Source organism: Pongo abelii, chromosome 5, assembly GCF_028885655.2.
Source record: "Pongo abelii isolate AG06213 chromosome 5, NHGRI_mPonAbe1-v2.0_pri, whole genome shotgun sequence".
Lineage (NCBI taxonomy): Eukaryota > Metazoa > Chordata > Mammalia > Primates > Hominidae > Pongo > Pongo abelii.
The window spans coordinates 62,276,919-62,298,202 of NC_071990.2; the positions used below are offsets into that span (position 1 = coordinate 62,276,919).

Consider the following 21,284-nt stretch of genomic DNA (forward strand, 5'->3'; position numbering starts at 1 on the left):
TGGTCCACTCAAAAATGCCAGATCCAAAATTCTACTAAGGGATATCCATAACAAAGCAAAATCTGTTACTATGATGATTTCATAAAATCAAATGCAGATAAATTCATTGTTTTAATGCCCCCCCCCCCATTTTAAGGCATACAAAATAGAAAAGTGTGTGCCCTCTCTAGGCATCCTAAATATACACTTACTTTCAACCACATGAAGCTGTAAAATTAGCATTTGTTGAACTACAAAAGTTGCAATTTCATATGATTTAACTTATGATTAAATCCATTAAAGATGACTAGCAATGATGTCTTTTTACCTCATCAAGATGAGATTAGAAATGTACATGGTTTTATAAAACACTCATCCCATAAAAAAGTACAGTATTGTGTTATGTCACATTAATTCTTAGCATAAACAAATGATCTTGAACAGCATTAGCTTATTTTTGATTTTTTAAAGATAAAATATAAATAAGCTCTAGAATACATTCAGAAGTTTTGCTTTCAGTGAAATAGAATTTTCAGAATTACCACATTTTACCTCTAGTAAATAGTATTCCTTGATATTTTATTTGGGAATTTATCATTCTTAACTTTTTTTTCTGACCAGGGAGAAACATTTTGAGATATTTTTGATTTAAGTGTTAACAAACAGTGGCTATGCTGATAGTGGTGGTTGAAAGTATTTGAGGTATAATTTAAGTAAACAAACTGAATCTGAAAAGTATCTTAGCATATCTTAAGATAATTTTTATGTAATATATGAAATAATATTTAGATCTCTGTCCTTTAGAGATTTAAAAGTCAATTATAACAAGATGAAGAGAATGATTAAATCACATAGTTGTTCTGTGAAGGCTATGAGTATTTTTTACATTAACTCTTTTCAAACCAATGCCTTCTATTAAAAAAGCTTGAACAATTCAGAATCCTGCAAAACAAATTCTAATACAAAAAGATACCAGTTTCTTTGCAAAGTAAGCAAAATCAAATAAAATCCTCTCTGATCACCAAGAGGAGCTATAAATACCCTCTGAACTTTAAATATCCTTACCATCAGCCATGCAAGAAGTGTTCTGGCTTTCTGGGCTGATGGCATATATGTTATCTGCATCTATCTCTGTATCTCTATCTATCTACTTCCTTATCTGGGAAGACTATATCAATTCAAGAACCATTTAAAGCATAGAAAAAGTTTATAGTTCTCTCTTCATACAAGGGTATCTTGGTTTGAAGAGGTGAATAGTTGTATCATGTGTGTGTTCTAATCCTGAGGATAGAACAGTAAAGTAGAAAATCTCCGGTTTGCTGCCTTATTTTCTAGGGGTAGTTGTTAAGAGTATAAAATGTGAATTCTGGAGTCTGACTGTCTACGTGACCCCAGGTAAATTTCGTACACCTTTCTCTACTTCAATTTCTCACCTGCAGGTGCTATTTATCTCCTAGTATGGAGGATTTGGTGACTTAACATGTGTAAAGCTCTTCTATGCCTGATAAGCTTTCATCGTTATTGTTTTTGCTGTGGTGGTAGTGATTGTGGCTGATGTTGTTGTTTACTGCTAGTGATAATCATGACATAAAGCAGGACAAAAAAGGCCTGCCATCACCCTTAATTTATTTAAAGTAAGAATGAATGTACCTTGAAGGAGCTGTGGGAGCTATTCTGATCCCTCTGCCTCTAATACCTCTGCCACGACCAGAGTCCTCTGAGCCATTTAAGTAAGATAATTCACGTAGTTGTTCCTGACGAATTTCATCATTGTAGTCCTGGAAAAAAAACATGATGTGATGAGTTAAAAATGGGACACGCCGTTCTCAGAGTTGGAAAAAAAAAAAAAAGAAACAAAACAAAACACAATAGGAAATTTTTTTCATTTGTTTCCTGGAACCTTATATGCAAAAATATAAAATGATATTAAAAAGTGTATATACTTTAAATTCCTATTTTTATATAGAGAAATTGAAATTGCTTCCTTTATCAAGAAAGTACTCAGCAGGACATCACATTAGATTTGCTGAGATATCACATGATGTGTTAGCTGGAAAAGGGAAGATAGCAACATAAAACGAGAACTTGGAATGTACTAAAGTTATGATTGTTAATATGACGATTACTGCAAAATAACTTCATTTGAATGAATGTGTGTAGAATATGAATGACTACATGATATTCAAATAGCTTCTGATGCATAAACAAAAAAGAGCAATCCCAAGGCCTCAGAGTAGATACTGAGCATGTATTACAACCATAAAGAAGTATGATAGTATGTCCCTGCTTCAGACAACAAGCAGCTGCAGAATCCAACTAAACAGCTTGATGTAATATATTTATTTATTTATTTATTTTTGTTATTTATGTATTTACTTTTTTGAGACATAGTCTCTGTCGCCCACGCTGGAGTACAGTGGCATAATCTTGGCTCACTGCCGCCTCCGCCTCCCGGGTTAAAGCAATTCTCCTGTCTTAGCCTCCGGAGTAGCTGGAATTACAGGCACACCACCATGCCCGGCTAATTTTTGTATTTTTGGTAGAGACAGGGTTTTGCTATGTCGGCTGGTCTCGAACTCCTGGTCTCAAGTGATCCACCCACCTGGGCCTCCCAAAGTGCTGGGATTATAGGCATGAGCCATCGTGTCTGGCCGCAGTGTGAAATATTTAAACACAACAAATTTTCTATGAGTTCCAGTATTAGGCTAAGGGAAAGTGAGAGCCAGAGAAAAAGGTAAATTTCACAATAACAACCAGAGATTCAGTCAAAGTCAAAGAGACTTTTTCTTTATCAGGGTGGATATATACCAGCCAATTCAAGAGGACCCAAGACTGGAGCTGAATCATTAAAGATAAATGCTACCTTCAAAACACAAGTGCCAGTATCACCTGTTTCTCTTTTTACTAATCAACACACACACACACACACACCCCTGGTTGAATAGTACAAAATTGAGTAGATAGTTATTTGTGCCAAATGGCCAATCTGATCAATTATTATTCTGGAAACATAGTTTAAGTGAAATCAATCTAGTGGCTCTTCTAGTGGTGAGGAGAGGGGTCCAGGAGTTAACACTATATTTGTAGAGGTTTGGCTAACAGATATGATGTTTGAGGCCTAGCAGTGAGACTAAAAATTAAGATTATCATCTGTACCAAACGATGTCAATGTAGCTCTGCATATGTGTGGTATTGATGAAGACTGTGTAGGGTCACCCACACACCTCTGTCTAGAAAATGGCAGGGAAGCATTCAGCCTACAAGGATTTCTTTGGCACAGCTTTACCTCATGCTCTAGAAACTGCCTAGATTACAAGCAAAAAGCCCTAAAGCATTTCACTTAATTTTATTTTTAGCATTTTGCTTTCATGTTTATATTCTTCAGCACCTGATTATAGTGATAATAGCCTCAACACGGTTAGCTGACAAAAGAGCCATAGAGCAGAAAATTATAGTTTCTAACAAGCCATATATTATTCAATTTCCACTTCCTAATTTTCTCATTCAAACAACTAAACTTAAGAATAAACATGTCTATCATTTTATTAGAATCAGGAAATGTAATGAATTGCCACTACTGAGTGAACTGACCAGGTACTATCAAAATGAAACATTAATCCCATAACTTTGCAACGTAATGTTTACCAGTTTCAAAGGGGATCTTTGCAGCTTCTTCTCTGAGGAAAACACATGGATACTCGGGGTGCTTATGAGTTGTAGGAAGAGATGGATTGTCATTGTTGGCAAGACTGAGGGTTAGAATAAACATTTTAACAAATTGCAATTGAATTCAACATATATAGAAGTGTAGCTTACAGCATAAATATTTTTTACACCAGAATCAGAAAATATAAGAATGTAGATGTGATCTTATTCATTTTATAATAATAAAGAAGATGAAGAAGAAGAATGAGGAATAGGAGGAAAAGGATGAAGTCAAGGAGGCTGGGGAAGAGAGAGAGGAAGAGCAACATACTAATCAGATGGTGTCACAGACTAAGCCAATTTGTTCAGGAATCCCTGCATCCATATCCTTAGATAGTTTCCACCGCACTGACTCTGGGATTTGCCATGTGATTTGCCTTAGCTAAAACATCATGACAAAAGCAGAGATTAGAAAAGTGCTTGTGTATTGGAGCTCTCCTTTTCTTCTTACCGGAAACCCTTATGCCACCTGGTGAAGAAGGCTAGGCTAGCTTTCTGGAGGATGAGAGGTAACGTGAAGAAAGGCTCCAGTCATCCCTGCTCTCCCTGCCATCATGTCCGAGCACCCAAACATAACAGTGAGGATTGAATCCCCAGATATCCTAAGCCATCCTGTCCCAGTCAAGCTGGTGCAGTCAGAAAAATCACCTGGCCAACCCCAGAATCTGGAGAAATAGATAATAAAACGCTGCTTTATGCTAGTAAGTATTGCGGTGGTTTGTTTTGTGCAAAAGCTAACAAATACAGAGGGGACCAGTCAGCATGGTACATAGGAGATATACTTCAGGAGCGTACTTCAGCAGCCTCTCTCTAGCCCTGCCTAGATGGGGAGTTCTTGGGTCCATGTGGGATCTGAATGTTTCTTGGAGCAGGTGTAGCCTTAGTTGGAGGTGAATATATCCGAATGTCATATCTGGTGTCACTACAGTTTGAATTGCCCATTTAAATCTTTGCTCAGAGTCCGTGCTCACCAATTCAACTGAATTGGAGTTCAGCTCCTAGACAGAAATCTACTAACATGGAGGGGATTTATTATTCTTATTAATACGAATATTTGACACTGCAGGTTAATTAGTAGTGTAAGCAAAGCAACTAATATAATGTAACCAAATTTCTTATGAGCTTAGCTGGAGGGCTATGCTTTGAGAAATAAACCACCTGTCAGAGTTGTGGTGGCCAAGAGAATATAGACCAGCAACTACAGATGTAATTGACCAAAAACTCCAGTTGCTGTGCTCTAAAATCCTATTGCTTCCAAGGCTATGCTACCCAAAAGCTTCTCCCAGCTGATAACCAAATGTAGTTAAATGCTAACACAGACCCATTCCTGGCCACACAGGATTCCTCTAACTATGCCTCCGGGGATTCCTTAATAGCACTGCTGAACTTACCTTATAACTTCATTGCACCAGGGCAATCAGTAAGGATTCCACCTCTCTTTCCTCGAGGTCAGACATTGTAGGGTGAGGGGTCTCCAGCCTTCCTTGGCTCCTTCTTTTTTTGTCACAAGAAGATTTTCCTAACTCTTACATGTTTAATCCCATTATTACATCTGCTTCTTGGAGGACCCAAACTAATATATGGACTGCTGATAAAATCAAGTTCCTAAGATCACAAGGCTGAGAGCTTTGGTAAATCCATTTATGATAATGATAGTTGAGCCTATCCCATTCAACATACTTTATACTATGTATGATTAAATTGGACTGCTTGTTACTCTTTTACTTTAAAGTGGTTAGAGAATGGTTAAACATAAAACTGATTACTGATGACCAAAAAGGGTAGTAATGAGTATTTTTAAGAAAATAAATTGTATGTTTCCCAATTTTTTCAATACTTTACTTAATAAGAAAATAACAAAGACTCATGAAGATGGGCAAGCACAAACCATATTTTGAGCCAGAGATTGGAACAAATTGGCTGACACAGAGAAATTGTGGCAATAATGAAAAGACTAGCACATTCATGTGTGTAGTAGGGTATGAGAGAGAGAATATGGACAATCACAGGCCATGTAAGAGTGCTCTAGTAGAAAATGTATGGTATGAATGGGAAAGGTAGAAACAAATGAAGTTTCTAGGTGCAGAAATAGCCAGACATATAATGACTCATTAGCCAGAGAAAAAGAGGAATGAAAAAAAAAATTGAAGGTGGAGAATTTATATTTGGTTCGAATAACCTTAAGTTTAAAATGTCAGAGAGACCTTCAGGCTTATCTTAGAAATTCAGATCTGGGTTAAAGGAGTACATTTGAGTGTCAACTACATATACTTATGATAACTGAAGGATGAAGACTGTGTAAGAAAACAGTAAAATTATGTATAGAGACAGAACTTTTCTAATCATAATTTTAACGCAAATTTATATCAGAAAATAGTTGATTTATCATTTGTAATATTTATATCATTAAATGTTAAATTACCCAGATTTTTAATAAATTCTGGTTTTCCTGATTAGACAATCAAAACATATGTGCCACATTATAGCAATGAGGCACCTAAATGCTTAAAAAAATATGGAACAAAACTTTTATTTTTCTTGTTCTTTTTTTTTTTTTTTTTTTTTGAGATGGAGTCTCACTCTATCGCCCAGGCTGGAGTGCAGTGGCATGATCTCGGCTCACTGCAACCTCTGCCGCCTGGGTTCAAGCGGTTATCCTGCTTCAGCCTCCTGAGTATCTGGGATTATGGGTGCCTGCCACCACGCCCAGCTAATTTTTGTATTTTTAGTAGAGATGGGGTTCCACCATCTTGGCCAGGCTGATCTTGAACTCCTGACCTGGTGATCCACCCGCCTCGGCCTCCCAAAGTGCTGGGAATATAGGCGTGAGCCACCGCGCCTGGCGGAAAACATTTTTTAAAACGTCCAAATCTAGGGATAGTTGAACTCTTAAATACTGTCTAGACTGAACATATTCTGTGCATTATAATTTTTGCTATAAAAATTTTTATTTTCAATTATTATGGGTATATAATATGTATATATATTTATAGAGTAAATGTGATGTTTTGATACAGGTATATGATTTGTAATAATCACATCAGGATAATTGGGGTATCTATCACCTCAAGCATTTGTCATTTCTTTGTGTTAGGAACATTCCAATTCCACTCTTTTAGTGATTTTAAATTATACAATAAGTTATTGTTGACTATATTCACTTCATTGTGCTACCAAATACTAGATCTTACTCATTCTATCTAACTATATTTTTGCACCCATTAACCATCCCAACTTTCCCCCCTCCTTCCCATTATTCTTCCTGGTCTCTGGTAACCATCATTCTACTCTATCTCCATGAATTCAATTGTTTTAATTTTTAGCTCTCACATATGAGTGAGGACATGTAAAATTTGTATTTCTGTGCCAGGCTTATTTTGCTTAACCTGATGACGGTTTCCATCTATGTTGTTGCAAATGACAGGACTTTATTCTTTTTATGGCAGAATAATATTCCATCCTGTATACCAACCACATTTTTTTTTTTCATTCATCCATTGATGGATGCTTGGGCTGATTCCAAACATTGGCTATCGAGAAGGGTGCTGCAATAAACATGGGCTTGCAGATAGATATACCGGTTTGCTTTTTTTTTTTCTTTTGGTTACGTATACCTAACAGTGGAACTGCTAGATCATATGGCAGTTCTATATTTAGGGTTTTGAGGAACCTGTGTACTGTTCTCCATAGTGTTGGTACAAATTTACACTCCTACCAAACAGTGTATGAGGGTTTCCCTTTCTCCAATTCCTTGCCAGCATTGCTTATCTTTTGGAGAAAAGCCATTTTGACTGGGGTGAGTTGATATCTCATTGTAGTTTTGATTTGCATTTCTCTGATGATTTAATAATGTTGAGCATTTTTTTCACATACCTGTTGGCAATTTGTATGTCTTCTTTTGAGAAATGTTTATTCAGATCTTTTGACCATTTTAAACTCAGATGATCTGCTTTTTTCTTATTGAGTTGTTGGAGCTCCTTATATATTCTGGTTATTAATCCCTTGTCAGATAGGTAATTTGCAAATATTTTCTTCCATTCTGTGTATTGTCTCTTCACTTTGTTGATTGTTTCATTTGCTGTGCAGAAGCCTTTTAGCTTACTGTGATCTCATTTATCCAATCTTGTTTTAGTTGCCTGTGCTTTTTGAAGTATTACTCAAGAAATCTTTCCCCAAACTGATGTCATAGACAGTTTCCTCAATGTTTTCTTTCAGTCGTTTCATAGTTTGAGGTCTTATATTTAAGTCTTCTATCTATTTTGATTTTATTTTTGTATATGGTTAGAGATAGGAGTCCAGATTCATTCTTCCTTATATGGTTATCCAGTTTTCCCAGCAACATTTATTAAAGAGACTGTCTTTTCCCTAATGTATGTTCTTGGTACCTTTGTCCAAAATGAGTTCTTGTGCATTGTTTTTATAACATATATAATTTTCTAAACCCTCAAAGTTTTATATTGTAGTGCTTTTTTCCAGTATTTTCTTAAGCATTAAGTCTAACTTTGAATTAATCTTCATTCATTAGTACAGGAGTCCAGCTGAAACTAAAACATCCTGTTGATATTTATTTGTTGCATGTGTTGCTGATGCTTCAGTTATATAAAACTTTAAAGATTTGAGTAAACAAATTATTCCAAGTTTAGCTTGGAAACATTATCATCAGAAATATACTATATATTAGTTCACTTGAGTAGTATTGAGTTCTAAGATTTGGGAGTCATACAACACATATGAATGAGTGGTTATAGTTTTACAGCATTTATAAATTTTATGCTCAACTTGCTAACATAGATATTCATTAAAAAGTAAAAATATGAGTTCATAAATGGTAATGAGATAATTTATACTTACATAATATTATTTTAGTATTGTTTAATTACTTTAGTATTAAAACATCCTGGAGAGATAAAGAGTTAGAGATAGGCAAATATTTACCTAAGTATGTGAATAAGGACAAAAGAGACAAAGGAAGGTAAAGTTATGGCAATTTAGAATGAATGGAAAAATTAATTTTTAGTGGAAAATTTAATTTCCAGTCATTAAAAATCAATACATAGGCTGGGCGTGATGGCTCACACTTGTAATCCCAGCACTTTGGGAGGCCGAGGTGGGCAGATCATGAGGTCAGGAGATCGAGACCATCCTGGCTAATACGGTGAAACCCAGTCTCTACTAAAAATACAAAAAATTAGCCGGGCGTTGTGGTGAGTGCCTGTAGTTCCAGCTACTTGGGAGGCTGAGGCAGGAGAATGGCGTGAACCCGGCAGGCGGATCTTGCAGTGAGCTGAGATAGCGCCGCTGCAGTCCGGCCTGGGCAAAAGAGCGAGACTCCGTCTCAAAAAAAAAAAAAAAAAAAAAAAAATCAATACATAATAAAAGAAAAATTGACATATGTATTTCATTTTTCTGGAAAACTAGAATAGTACAAAATTTAAATAATCCCTAGGCCTACCCATATTATGAAGATAATGCTCCACTTGTCAAAAAAATGTAAGTTATATCTAGGGATAAACATTAATGGTATGTTAGATAGAATTACAAATTACGGATTCCACACTTCAAATAGTAAAGAATGCTTTACTGTTTTGGCATATACCTGCAGTAAATAAAATATCCACACTCAAAGAAAATTCCTCTTGCAAGATGAATTATAAAGTAGCTTTAAAAATGATGATTAGTTTAATCTATGGCTTTGATTTCAGACAGAAAAAACTAAAATTAGAGTCAACCTTTAAAGAATCTACTGGGGCTTAAATAGCACATGCATATCATACATAGATTTTTTTTTTTTTTTTTGAGATTGGGGTCTCTGTCTGTTGCCCAGGCTGGAGTGCAGGAGCATGATCTCAGCTCACTACAAACTCTACCTCCTAGGCTCAAGAGATTCTCCCACCCTGGTCTCCTGAGTAGCTGGGACCACAGGTGCAGGCCACCATGTCCAGCTAATTTTTTTGTATTTTTGGTACAGACAGGGTTTTGCCATGTTGCCCAGGCTGGTCTCGCACTCCTGAGCTCAAGTGATCCATCCGCCTCAGCCTCCCAAAATGCTGGGATTACAGGTATGAGCCACCTTGCCTGTCCTCATAGATATTTTTTATAATTGATCTGAATTTGAAATTTATTTTCCTATAATGTCCAAATAATTTGCTTTTTTGCTACCAAAATAAATTTTAAAACCTTGTTATTTGAAATAATAGCAAAGATATTCACAATAACTTTACATGTTCCTTTTGTCCAAGGTAAGGCCAATTCCCCCTATGAAATAATTTCCATGAAGTTCATGAGTGCTCCTTTTTGCCCCTCTGATAAGACCCTCCCACCGTGACACCATATGGTGTAAACAGTATACACAAAAGCTCAGAGCAGACAGATGTTTGGATGTTCTCAGAAAGGACTTAGGCTCATAGTCTGCATATTTAATGTATATGCATAATTTCCCAGTTATGTACACTCATGTCCATCTGTTATGATGGCATTTTGCCCAAATACAAATTGGGAAGATTATTTCACTTGCATATGGATGCCAGGAAATGACAGGTAATGACAGGTAATGACAGGTGTAGACAGGCTACCTGGTGGTGCAGTGAGGGACCATTTTCCTGCCAAATTCCTTCTTCTGAGGATACAATGGACGCTGGTGCTGCACATTTAAAACTGTGTTTATAGCCACTGGTAACATGTGAACATATACTCAGCTCTGGCAATGCCAAGACTTTCAGAAATCATTGTAAATGATATGTAGGGAAATGATATGTAGTCTTTAGCCTTTCTGGGCCATGACAAAGAGAACTGGAATTTTCTCAGCTCCTACAAACAGATTAGGGCACTTTTACCGGAATAGTAAAGAAGGTGTGGGAAGTGTTGGGTCCTGCCCAATATCAGACTTGCAACTAAGTTGGAATGGGTAGGAAGCTATTTCAGAAAACAACTAGCGCTGTGGTGGATGTTATTTAGCAAAACAGAACATGCTATTAGATAACATCTCCCAGCCAACATAGGGTGAGTTTTAATCAGCCCAGGCTCGGAACCAGAAAAAACGCATTATCAAAATGTAGTCAAAGAGCAGTCAATTAAGATTTATTAAGCATCTGCTTGGTGCATGGCTCTGCATAAGTTTTGTATAAAGGCTTTATAAAACTTATTCATCAAGGAAGATTGGATATCACAAAGTCAAAATGTTGTGGGCTTTGTATCTTAAACGGTGAGTGATTGTAAATGTCTGTACCTAAACAATGTTTTATCTTATTTTCCCATTACTAAGGTCATATTGTCCATTACTCATCATCAGAGCATAAAATAGTATCAATACAGATAGTATGTAGACATTTTGCAGGAAGATTGGAAAGGCTTATTTTCTACCTTGTTTTATTTGATTTTATTTAACTTTGGCCACACAAGGTTTTAAGGCCTCAGATCTTGTGAATGAGCAACAAAAAACTTATGTATTTGGTGTTATGCTTTTATCCATCCTACCCTAGAAAATCAATCACTCTTCAGGTTAAATTCAGGATAGTAGATTAATGTTTAGATAATATTAAATGACAGATTTGACTTGTAATTCTAAAAGTAACAAGCTCCATTTGTCTAGGTAAAGTCAAAACAACTATTTTTTTCAATAAATTTTCTTGGCAAATTATTGTACACATGATATACGACCTTTATTTCATTTAAAGTCAAAATAGGCGTTGATTTAATACTTCATCAAGTTATCCACCTTTATTTAAATGTATATAAAATGAACTCTTGGTTAACACAGATTTGATAGTTCTCAGTATGATCTCTTGGGCCCAAATTCTTAACGAAGAAACTATAATGATAAAGAAACACTGAGAGAAAAGTGTACACATTCTATGCATAAAATAGGTTGGTAGGATATAGGTCCTGTGGGTGATATTTTACCAATAACCTAGGAATTCTAGGCCTTCCTCTGGACATGGAAAATTTATATATTCAAGACAGGGATGCATTTAACCTGTTAGATGTTTTTAAGTTCCTGAAGGAGTCTTGCTAAATAAATCATCCTTTTATGTAGTCAGTGCATTTCTGAGGAGCAAATAAGTAGCAGCCACTAATGTAGGTTCTGGGGAGACAGTGGAGGAAAGTTCTGATCCAGGGGAGTTAAAGTGCATGTAGATGACTAGATCCCTACACTTGTTCATGTAATGTAATGGTAAACAACAATTAAAGAAACATTTCAATAAAATAGTAAGCAAGGATCGAAGCCTTCTTTAATACTCTCTGAATCAGTGCATGCTCAATTCAACTTTGATCCTTTTTGTTGGTTTAAAATATTTAAATTATTTACAATATTATACCAATTATTTAGTGGCTGCTGCTTTTTATTTTATTTTTAAAGTGTTAAATTCTACATTTTTGTTTTAGAAAGAAGGACATTTGCTATATTTCCTCATGAGAAAATCCCTCCTAGCAGTTCTGCTATATTTTTCCCCAAATTAAAATGCTGTGATTATTCCTTCTAGCTGTATTTTTGACAAGCTACTCTGTCATAGTAACTTTCTTGAAACTTTCTGTAAAGAGTATACAATATTGCCATGCATGCCTCTTCACAAAAAGTTATCCTTTTATTTGGCTTGCAGTTTCTAGCTCCCCCCCAAATTCAATCTTGAAAAAAAAAACACCCTGCATACTATTCATACTATTCTTTCTGAATATTTAAACATATTAGAATAGGATAGTCCTTAAAAACAATTATTGTGCCACTTTTTCTAACCAGCATAAAGCAACAACAATTGTCAGATGGGGAAAGTGAATCTAACACAGAAAATGAGCAAAGCCAAACAAGAGGGAGAGAGAGCAGGCAAGGGTTAAGAATGTTAAGTGAAGCATTCTAGCTGATAAATACTTACAAAATAAAGGAGAAAATGATGCAAAACTTTATTTCCATTGTCAGTAACTGAAGAAATGAACTTGTAAAATGTAACACAGTACAATACAGTGAAAAAGTACTTGGAAAAAAATACATCAAAAAGATGTGTCAAAATATGATGTCAAAGTTCCCCCCAAAAAAGATAAATTAGAATTACAAAATGAAAAGAACACAGATTTATATTTAGAAGACCTAGGTATATGTCATTTATTCTTTTCCTTGCTTCCACTGGTTCTGCCTCAATAGGAAACATCTGTTGAATTGTTCAGCTAGGCTTCTTGTCCTCAATTACCTGAGTCCTTTCAATGGTTGCAAATTGTATTTGCCTGTCTTTGAGGTGAATTCACTCAGCTTCCAAATGTATCTTGTGTTTAAGCCTTTCTAGCAGGGGCAAATCTAAATAGGGAAGACCTGGGTTCTTTGCTCTAGTGGGCCCATGACAGAGCAACTGGTACAACTAGGTTCTCCTCTGAAGGGTGACGTGACATCTCTCTGCTCTCAGGCCTTCCCCAAGATCTGCTAATTCCACAGCCCATCTATATAGCTTTCTGCAAGAGCACTACAGTGAGCTGAATCAGGCAGCCCATTTTCTGTCCTCTGCAAAATAGACATACACAGCAAGTGGTCAGAATCAATCCTATTCTGTATGTTACTGAAAGGATTTACTGCAAAGAAGTCACGAGATATTCTTAGCAATCATGGGAATGATTGTTGTTTTCTAAGGCTCCTTTCAGTTCTTGGATCTCTTCTGTCTCCAACACCGTATCTCAAAGAGCAACCACAATGCCTGCTCTCTTGGAATCACTCTCAATATGAGGTACTTTAAGACCATTATGCCACACTGCTAAGCTGCTTGTGTCTATCAAGTGCCTTCATCACAGACATGGGAGAAGACCATGGTATCAAGAGTCAGAATGCAAGTCATAATTTTTCCCCAACCCCCTTCCTTATTCATTTTTAGAATTCATTCTTCAAACTCTGATTAGGAGAAGGTAACCATTTAGTTGTATAAGGCCATTTATATGCTCTATGATTAATGTACACTTTGATTCTTTTTCATCCAATAAGAGAAATGATAGGCTCTCAAGAAGTGGAGATCAGCTAAAGGAAATTCAGTTTCAATCAATGTCTGGATACTACCCACAATGCTCCTGTCCTTTGCCTGAGGTGGGATTTTTATATTATTCTAAGATGTGGAGTACTGGAACAAGCTCATACTGCTCAGCACTGGGGGCGGAAAACTGGGTTTCTGTTGAACTTGTGCAAACATAACCAGACATGCATTCCAAAGGGCAGGAAGGAAGCATTTGGGATTCCTTTATTGCCTTCCTCAGTGAAGAAATATATTATTATTAAATATATGAATATTATATATAGTAAATAAAACAAATATGCTTGCTTATTTATATATATTCTCTAGGTGATAAAAATACAGTAAAAAAGCCCTCATTGAGCTTACATTCTAATGTGGGGAAAGACTGAAAAAAAGGAATAACTAATCTTAGTTCAGAGAGTAATACTGTGAAAAAAAGAAACACAGCAACAGGATTGAGAGACTGGGGAAGCTGGTTTAGGTGGGAAGTCAGCAGTGCCCTACTCAAAGAAGTAATATATGAACTGAGACCCAAATGAAAAGGAGTCTGTCATGTGTGGATCTGGTTCACTAGTCTTCCAGGTAAATGGAATGCAAAGGACAGGAAGGAGCTGAGCATCTTTAAGGAACAGGGAGAATGCCAGTGCATATGTATCAAAGATTTAGTGAGCAAGGGTGTAAATGATATTAGGTCAGACAAGTAGGTAGGCTCTGTATTATAGTGGTGTTTCTTGACTTTACTGTAAGTATAACAGAAGGCCTAAGGAATATTTAAGATGGACAGTGAAATAACCAGTTTTTATCTCGAAGAGAGTATTCTGGCTGCCATGAGGCAAATGGATTAGAGTAGGACTAGACTGGAAACAAGGAGAGAGGGGCTAAGACACCATCATAAGCAGTACATGCATTAGGCACTGCAGTCATCTTTACCAGTACCATTATAAGTGGTGGAGAGAAAGAGCCATTAGATCATTGCTGATGGATTAGATATGGCAAATAATGAAAAAAAAATGAACTTAAAGCTATCTTCCAAATTTTTGGTTTGTGCAACTGATTGAATTGTAGTGTCACCACTGAGATGGAAAAGTTACTGAATGTGGGCTTCCTTCTTCTCTATCTCTAATTTTAGATAGGGAAACAAATCATTCTTAGCAAACTATCGCAAGGACAAAAAACCAAACACCGCATGTTCTCACTCATAGGTGGGAATTGAACAATGAGAACACATGGACACAGGAAGGGGAACATCACACACCGGGGTCTGTTGTGGGGTAGGGGGAGGGGGGAGGGATAGCATTAGGAGATATACCTAATGTAAATGACAAGTTAATGGGTGCAGCACACCAACATGGCGCATGTATACGTATGTAACAAACCTCCACGTTGTGCACATGTACCCTAAAATTTAAAGTATAATAATAATAATTTTAAAAAAGCATTTCTAAACAAAGAGACTTTTTAAATTGGGAATATTTCAGTGTGATGTGGTTTCTGTCTTCTGTAGATAGCCTGTCTTCTGAGTAGACTGGAAAATCATGAATAATCTTGCTTAGGAAAAAATTAAAAAGACAAAATACCTAGTCTGTTAATCATAAAAAGGAAACAAATATGTTTACATGAAGACATCCAGTGATCAAAAACAGAGTAGAGAACTTGTCAGTTAAGAGATGAAAACGAGCAATCCAGGTAGATGTCCATGTGTGAAGTCACAAAGCCATGACAGAAAAGTAATGGAGTTAGAAGATAGTTATGACAATAGTCACAATAATAATAATCAAATCCAAAATAATAACCCAGTTTTCCTAAGCATTATGTCATGAGTGGACAGTAGAAGGGTGTGTAGATGGAAACCAGGCTGGAAGATTGGAGCCTTGTGTTCTTAAGGTAATGAGTCCTCACAAGAAGGCATATCACCACAATGGCCTTTGGAAGGATCACTCTTAGGAACGTGGATGAGGAACTGGAGTTGGAGGGATGTCAAACAGTTCTACAGAAACCCAGTTACTACAGAAGACTCTTATAACAATCCAGACAAAAGGCAATGGAAGTTGGAATGAGGGCAGAATTCAAGTTTTGCTATTAACTAGTTTTGTCCCTGTGAACAAGTCATATCTGCCCTCATTTCTGTATGTGGAAAATAGGAAGGTGGTCATAATGACTCAACTAAGTATTTCTCAAGGTGTCTCCATAAGATCTTCTCATGAAGGAGCTTTCTGTGATAGCAAGAAGAAGGCAGGCTACTGAATTTTTATTGTCTTTGAGTAGAATCAAAATACAAATGATTAGGGTGCTATGTACACCTGGAAATGTGGCCAAATGCCTATTTATATAATAATTTATTCATAAAACTCCTACTCAAATAACAATTTGCTTTCCAAGCCATCTCATTTTATGCATTTCTTTGCTACAAAGTCAATGAGGGAAACAGAAAATAATATTTTTAAAAACCAGATTTAAAAATACTATCAACAAACCCTCTTGAGGAGAAAGATAATGTTACAAAAAGAGTTTTATGCTTTGGTTTGTTGTATCAGCTTTAATGTTGATATAGACTATGAATTGAGATTGAAGTCTTAGGACTTTAGTGGTAGCAAAGGGCTTTTGTGGTATTAAACACCTCAATTTTACTCAGGCATTTAGCAAACCACAAAATCCATTATTTGGCTGTCTTCTGCACTGTCGTGAATATTGCTTCCAAAGCATCAGTAAGTACAGAGCAGATCTGTGATCTCTTCCCTTTCTCACCATACAGATAATTTACAAATTAAATATACACACCCCGATTCTTATTTTGTAATGGTCAAAAACATTTTCCAAGAGATTCGATTTCCATAGGTTTCTGAAACACTTAATTCTAAACTTAATTCTCCAGATGCCTGCAAATCAGCCATCTGAGGCTTAGAATTCAGTTTCAGAGATTTTCATATCGCCTTGTTCTGAAAAGCTAAAAGATATTTGTAAAATGTTGTTGGTCTACAGACCTGTATTGTTTTAAGATATTGAATTTTATACCGGCAAAGTTGTACATATAAAGACAGAGAATTATATTCTCAAAAAATTACTCTTGCTATTCCTTTAAATTATTTGCAACACAACTGGAGTTTTGGGACTCCACCCAAACTTTCCAGATATCTCAACCTTTGTTTTATCCATATTTAGAATGTAACTGTGGTATATTTATATATATGTAAGTCAATATTAGAAAAATTGTCAAGTTCTGCCTCAGTATTACAAAGGAATTTTATGTTTATCATTGCTATCAATGCAAACACTGACTTAGTTAAAAAAAGTGAAAAATGATGCAGGATGAATTTTTAAATGTATCTGGATTTCAAGAGAATGAGAAGACAGGCCACAGACTTGGAAAAATATATTTGCAAAAGACATATCTGATCAAGGACTGTCATTCCAAATATACAAAAAACTCATTACAAATCAACAAGAAGAAAACAAACAACTTAAAAGTGAGCAGATCTAAACATACACTTCATCAAAGATGTACAGAATTTAGTGAGCAAGGGTGAAAGTGGTATTAGGTCAGACAAGTAGGTCAGGCAAGTAAGTGTATGAAAAGATGCTCAAAATCATATGTCATTAGGGAATTTCAAATTAAAACAGTAAGATACCACTATGTACTTATTAGAATATGGAAAATCCAGAACACTGACACCACCAAATGCTGGTGAGGATGTGGAGCAACAGGAACTGTCTATTTTTTTTTTTTTTTTTTTTTTTTGCTGGTGGGGATTCAAAATGATATTGAAACTTAGAACCACAGTTTGACAGTTTCTTAGAGAACTAAACATACTCTTACCATAGGATCCAGCAATTGTGCTCCTTGTTATCTATCCAAATGAGTTGAAAACTTACATGTGCACAGTAACCTGCACACAAATGTTTATAGGCAGCTTGATTCATAATTGCCAAAACTTGGAAGCAACCAAGATGTCCTTCAGTAGGTGAATGGATAAGTAAACTGTGGTGCATCTAGAAAATGAAATGTAATTCAGCAATAAAAATAAATGAGTTTGTATGAAGCCATGGAAAGAAATGGAAAAAGTTTAAATGTATATTTAAAGCTTAAATGTACTTAAATGTATATTAAAAGCTTAAATGTATATATCAAGTGAAAGAATTCCATCTGAAAGGTTACATACTATATGACTCAAAATATATGACATTCTAGAAAAAGCAAAATTATGGAGACAATAATGCATCAGTGATTGACAGGGGTTAGGGGAAGGATGGAATGAATAGGTGGAGCACAGAAAATTTCAGGTAATGAAACTATTCCATATGATATTATAATTGCAGATAGATGTCATGCCTTTGCCCAAACCCAAAGAATGTGCAACATTCACAGTAAGCCCTAATGTAAACTATGAACTTTGAGTGACAATGATGTGTCAATATATTTCACTGATACTGTAACAACTATACCACTGTGGTGCAGGTTGTTGATGGTAGGGAAGACTGAGGGAAAAGGGGTATGTAAGAAATCTCTTTACCTTCCTGTCAATTTTGCTGTGAGTGTGAAACTACTCTAAAAATAAAAGATCAATTAATTTGTTGTGATTGATAAGAATAGGATTTCAATAGCATGATGTTATGAAATATAGGCAATTTCATCAAGTTGAAACAGCCTATTCAAGATTTAAAAAGCCATATTGCTAAATAAGTAGTTTTTCCCTCTTCTTTAGGCATAGGAGGATACTGAAGCCTCCTCCATATACATTTCTGACCTCCAAAGAGCCCTAAGTGCATCTAAACAGACCAAATTCATCTTTATGGCGCCCTGGTGAATGATGAAGTATTGGAGGATTATTACCCCATTTATGGACTCAGAGGTTAAATGATAAATGTGAGTCAAATCACAAGCAGGGATTATGTGGTAGAAAACACTTTCAATGCCTTGCATTTCTCATCTTTATACCATTTGAATTATTCCTTTTTTTAATTTTCTTCTTGTTCTGACATTTTGCCAGCTGAGACCTATTCAAAATGAAGAACACTGAAATCAATAGCTCATAGATGCCTAAATCAGAGTTCTAAGTCCGTTACTCTGCATACATTATAAGGGACTATGCTATTGGCTGAATTATGTCCCCCTCCCAAATTCAAATGTTAAAGCCCTAACCACTCATGTGATATTATTTGGAGGTGGGGCCTTTGGGAGGAAACCAGGTTTGGATGTTGTTAGGAAGGGGACCCTCATGATGGGATTATTGCCCTTATAAGAGATACACCAAAACATACTCTCTCTTTCCCTCTCTGTCTCCACCACGTAAAATCACAGTGAAAAGGTGGCCATCTGCAAGCTAGGAAGAGATCCCTCACCAGAACCCAACTATCTTGGACCTCCAACCTTCAGAACTGTGTGTTGTTTAAGCCACCCAGTCTATAGAGTTCCGTTAGGACAGCCTGAGCTAAGACAGGCTGTATGGGTGCTATTCTGAATCAATGTGCTCTTTCTGAGAAAAGAAGAGGTAATCAAAGAATATAACATTGCCTTTGCTGTGAAACTGGTATTATTGCTGCTACTGTTAGTGCTGGTGGTGGTGTATGTGTGTGTTTGACATGCATGTAAAATGTGTGCATTTTAGCTGTCTAATGAATTGAGACTAAGTAAGCAAATTACATAGATAAATTAGATAGGCTGCTTTTTAGGCCTGAACATAGGAATTCTGAGCTCTAGTTTAGAGTCTATGTGGCATTACAGAAATCAGGTTTCTTCTGTCTACAACCTGTTTTTTAAATTTCTAAATAGAGTTAAATAAAACTTGACCCCACTTCTGGAGATTTGAAGACAATTCAACTATATGGCGAGCTTCTAGGTAACCACATACCATCCTCATACATGTTCATTTACATTTATGTGTGTCTATTTAGAACACATTTATAGGAACAAGACTGTATGAAATTACAAAGGAAATAAAAACTGAGGGCAAGGATTAGATGAATAGATATGTCAAATACACAGCAGAATGGGTTTATATAAAATATGTGATTGTATATGTGAGTAAAATTTTTTAAAGAAATACAAAAGGAAGACATCTAAAGAATCCAAAAAAGGGTTAGCAAAGCAGTAGAAATGTGGCTAAGGGCATGAGAAAAATGGGGTTGAGTAGCTCACATTATAGCAAAATGGGCAATAAATGACAGCATAGTCATTTGTAGGCACATTGGAAATCGACTGTGCAGAGCTTGATGAGGTCTAAATTCTACAGTGTGATTAGATAAAACTGTAATGTCACAATCATTTTTGTAAACCAGCTAGCTCAGAAGACCATTTTTTTCTCAATTCTGATGTATTGACTACTTTTTTGTATAACTTCTATTTGTAGAAACATGACTACAACATGATCTTTCATTTAGTGTCTTCCTTCTAACAGGTATTATTTTGTTTAATTTCTTCATTTTAAATTATTTCTGGCCATGTTCACTGTGATGTAAAATCTTAAAAAACCTGAAGAACAACAACAACAACAACAAACAAAACCCACCAAACCATCACACCTTTCAAATTTTGAAAGCCATTGGTTGGTATACATAAGCAATAATAAAAGAAGATCCGCTCTGTCTTTTTGGGAAGATGTAATATCTACTATTCTACACATGGTACTCTTAACACTAAATGTTTCAAAGGCACATGGGGTAAAAATATCACTTTAGTACTCTTTTTTCCTCTTTTATGATTCTACGAATGGTTTGAGAAAATCTATTTTTATGGATTTTGAGTTGGAACCAAAATCAATTTTTATTAAAAAAGATACATGACCCCAAGAGCTTAAAGTAGATAAAACGCATGATTATAGCATTACTATACAGTGGTGAAATTTACGTTGCTTAATTTCATGATAAAATTTATTTGTGTCATGCCAGTTTTCAGAAATCAAATTTTAAAACTGTGAGCTAAAATTATGTATATTAGATTCTGGAGAGGTTGTTTCATGCAGCAATTATGAATATCACTGTGTGGCCCCATTGCCTGGGTGAGAGACATTGACACTTTGTTGCTTACTGTGAAATGCTAGTCATTCTGGGGCCTACATTTACATATCATAAAATAGATCAATAATAGTAATAAGCAATATAATATGGATGTTAGAAGGATTAAACATGTAAATTGCTCAAAATGGTATCTAGCACATACTGAGCACCTGATAAATGTTAGCTCTTACGCTCCCCAGGGGGATTATAGAATTGCCTACTCTCCTATACCACCTATTTGAAACAATAAGGTAAGTCTGTTACATCTACCTTACCTTATTTCTTTAAAGAATTTTAGTTAAAAAATAAATCATGGAGTGCTAAGTATATGTGAATGCACTTTTTAAGTTGTAGAGAATCTTTGGACTACAACAAATTATGAAATGTAAAAAATGTTTTTTGGCTATCTATCCTTGGAAGATTAAGGCCTAGGGTGAGAATATTTTTACAGGCAAATAGTTGAGTCAGAAGCTATTCTTGACTGAGTAGTTGGAAAGGGTTCAGTCCTAAAAAAGTGCAGTCAGAGTCCCTGTAGACATAGTGATTTTAGTATCACTGGTATGAAATGAAGGTCTAAGGAAGACCAATAAAACAAAATACTGACTCAAGTGAAGATTTTGTAGAAATATA

At 35.7% G+C, this 21,284-nt stretch overlaps 1 protein-coding gene across 11 annotated transcripts in view; it reads right to left on the reverse strand.

Moving 5' to 3' along the window:
* KHDRBS2 (KH RNA binding domain containing, signal transduction associated 2) overlaps window positions 1–21,284 on the reverse strand; it is a 651,287-nt gene that overhangs the window by 248,005 nt on the left and 381,998 nt on the right. For all 11 annotated transcript variants that reach the window (XR_002915471.3, XR_008526227.2, XR_008526228.1 and 8 more), the window contains one exon: window positions 1,630–1,757. Coding sequence is in view for 4 of the 11 variants with exons in the window: in XM_024248863.2 (XP_024104631.1) it covers window positions 1,630–1,757 (128 nt within the window). In the remaining 7 variants the exon portion in view is untranslated. The remainder of the gene's footprint in view (window positions 1–1,629; window positions 1,758–21,284) is intronic.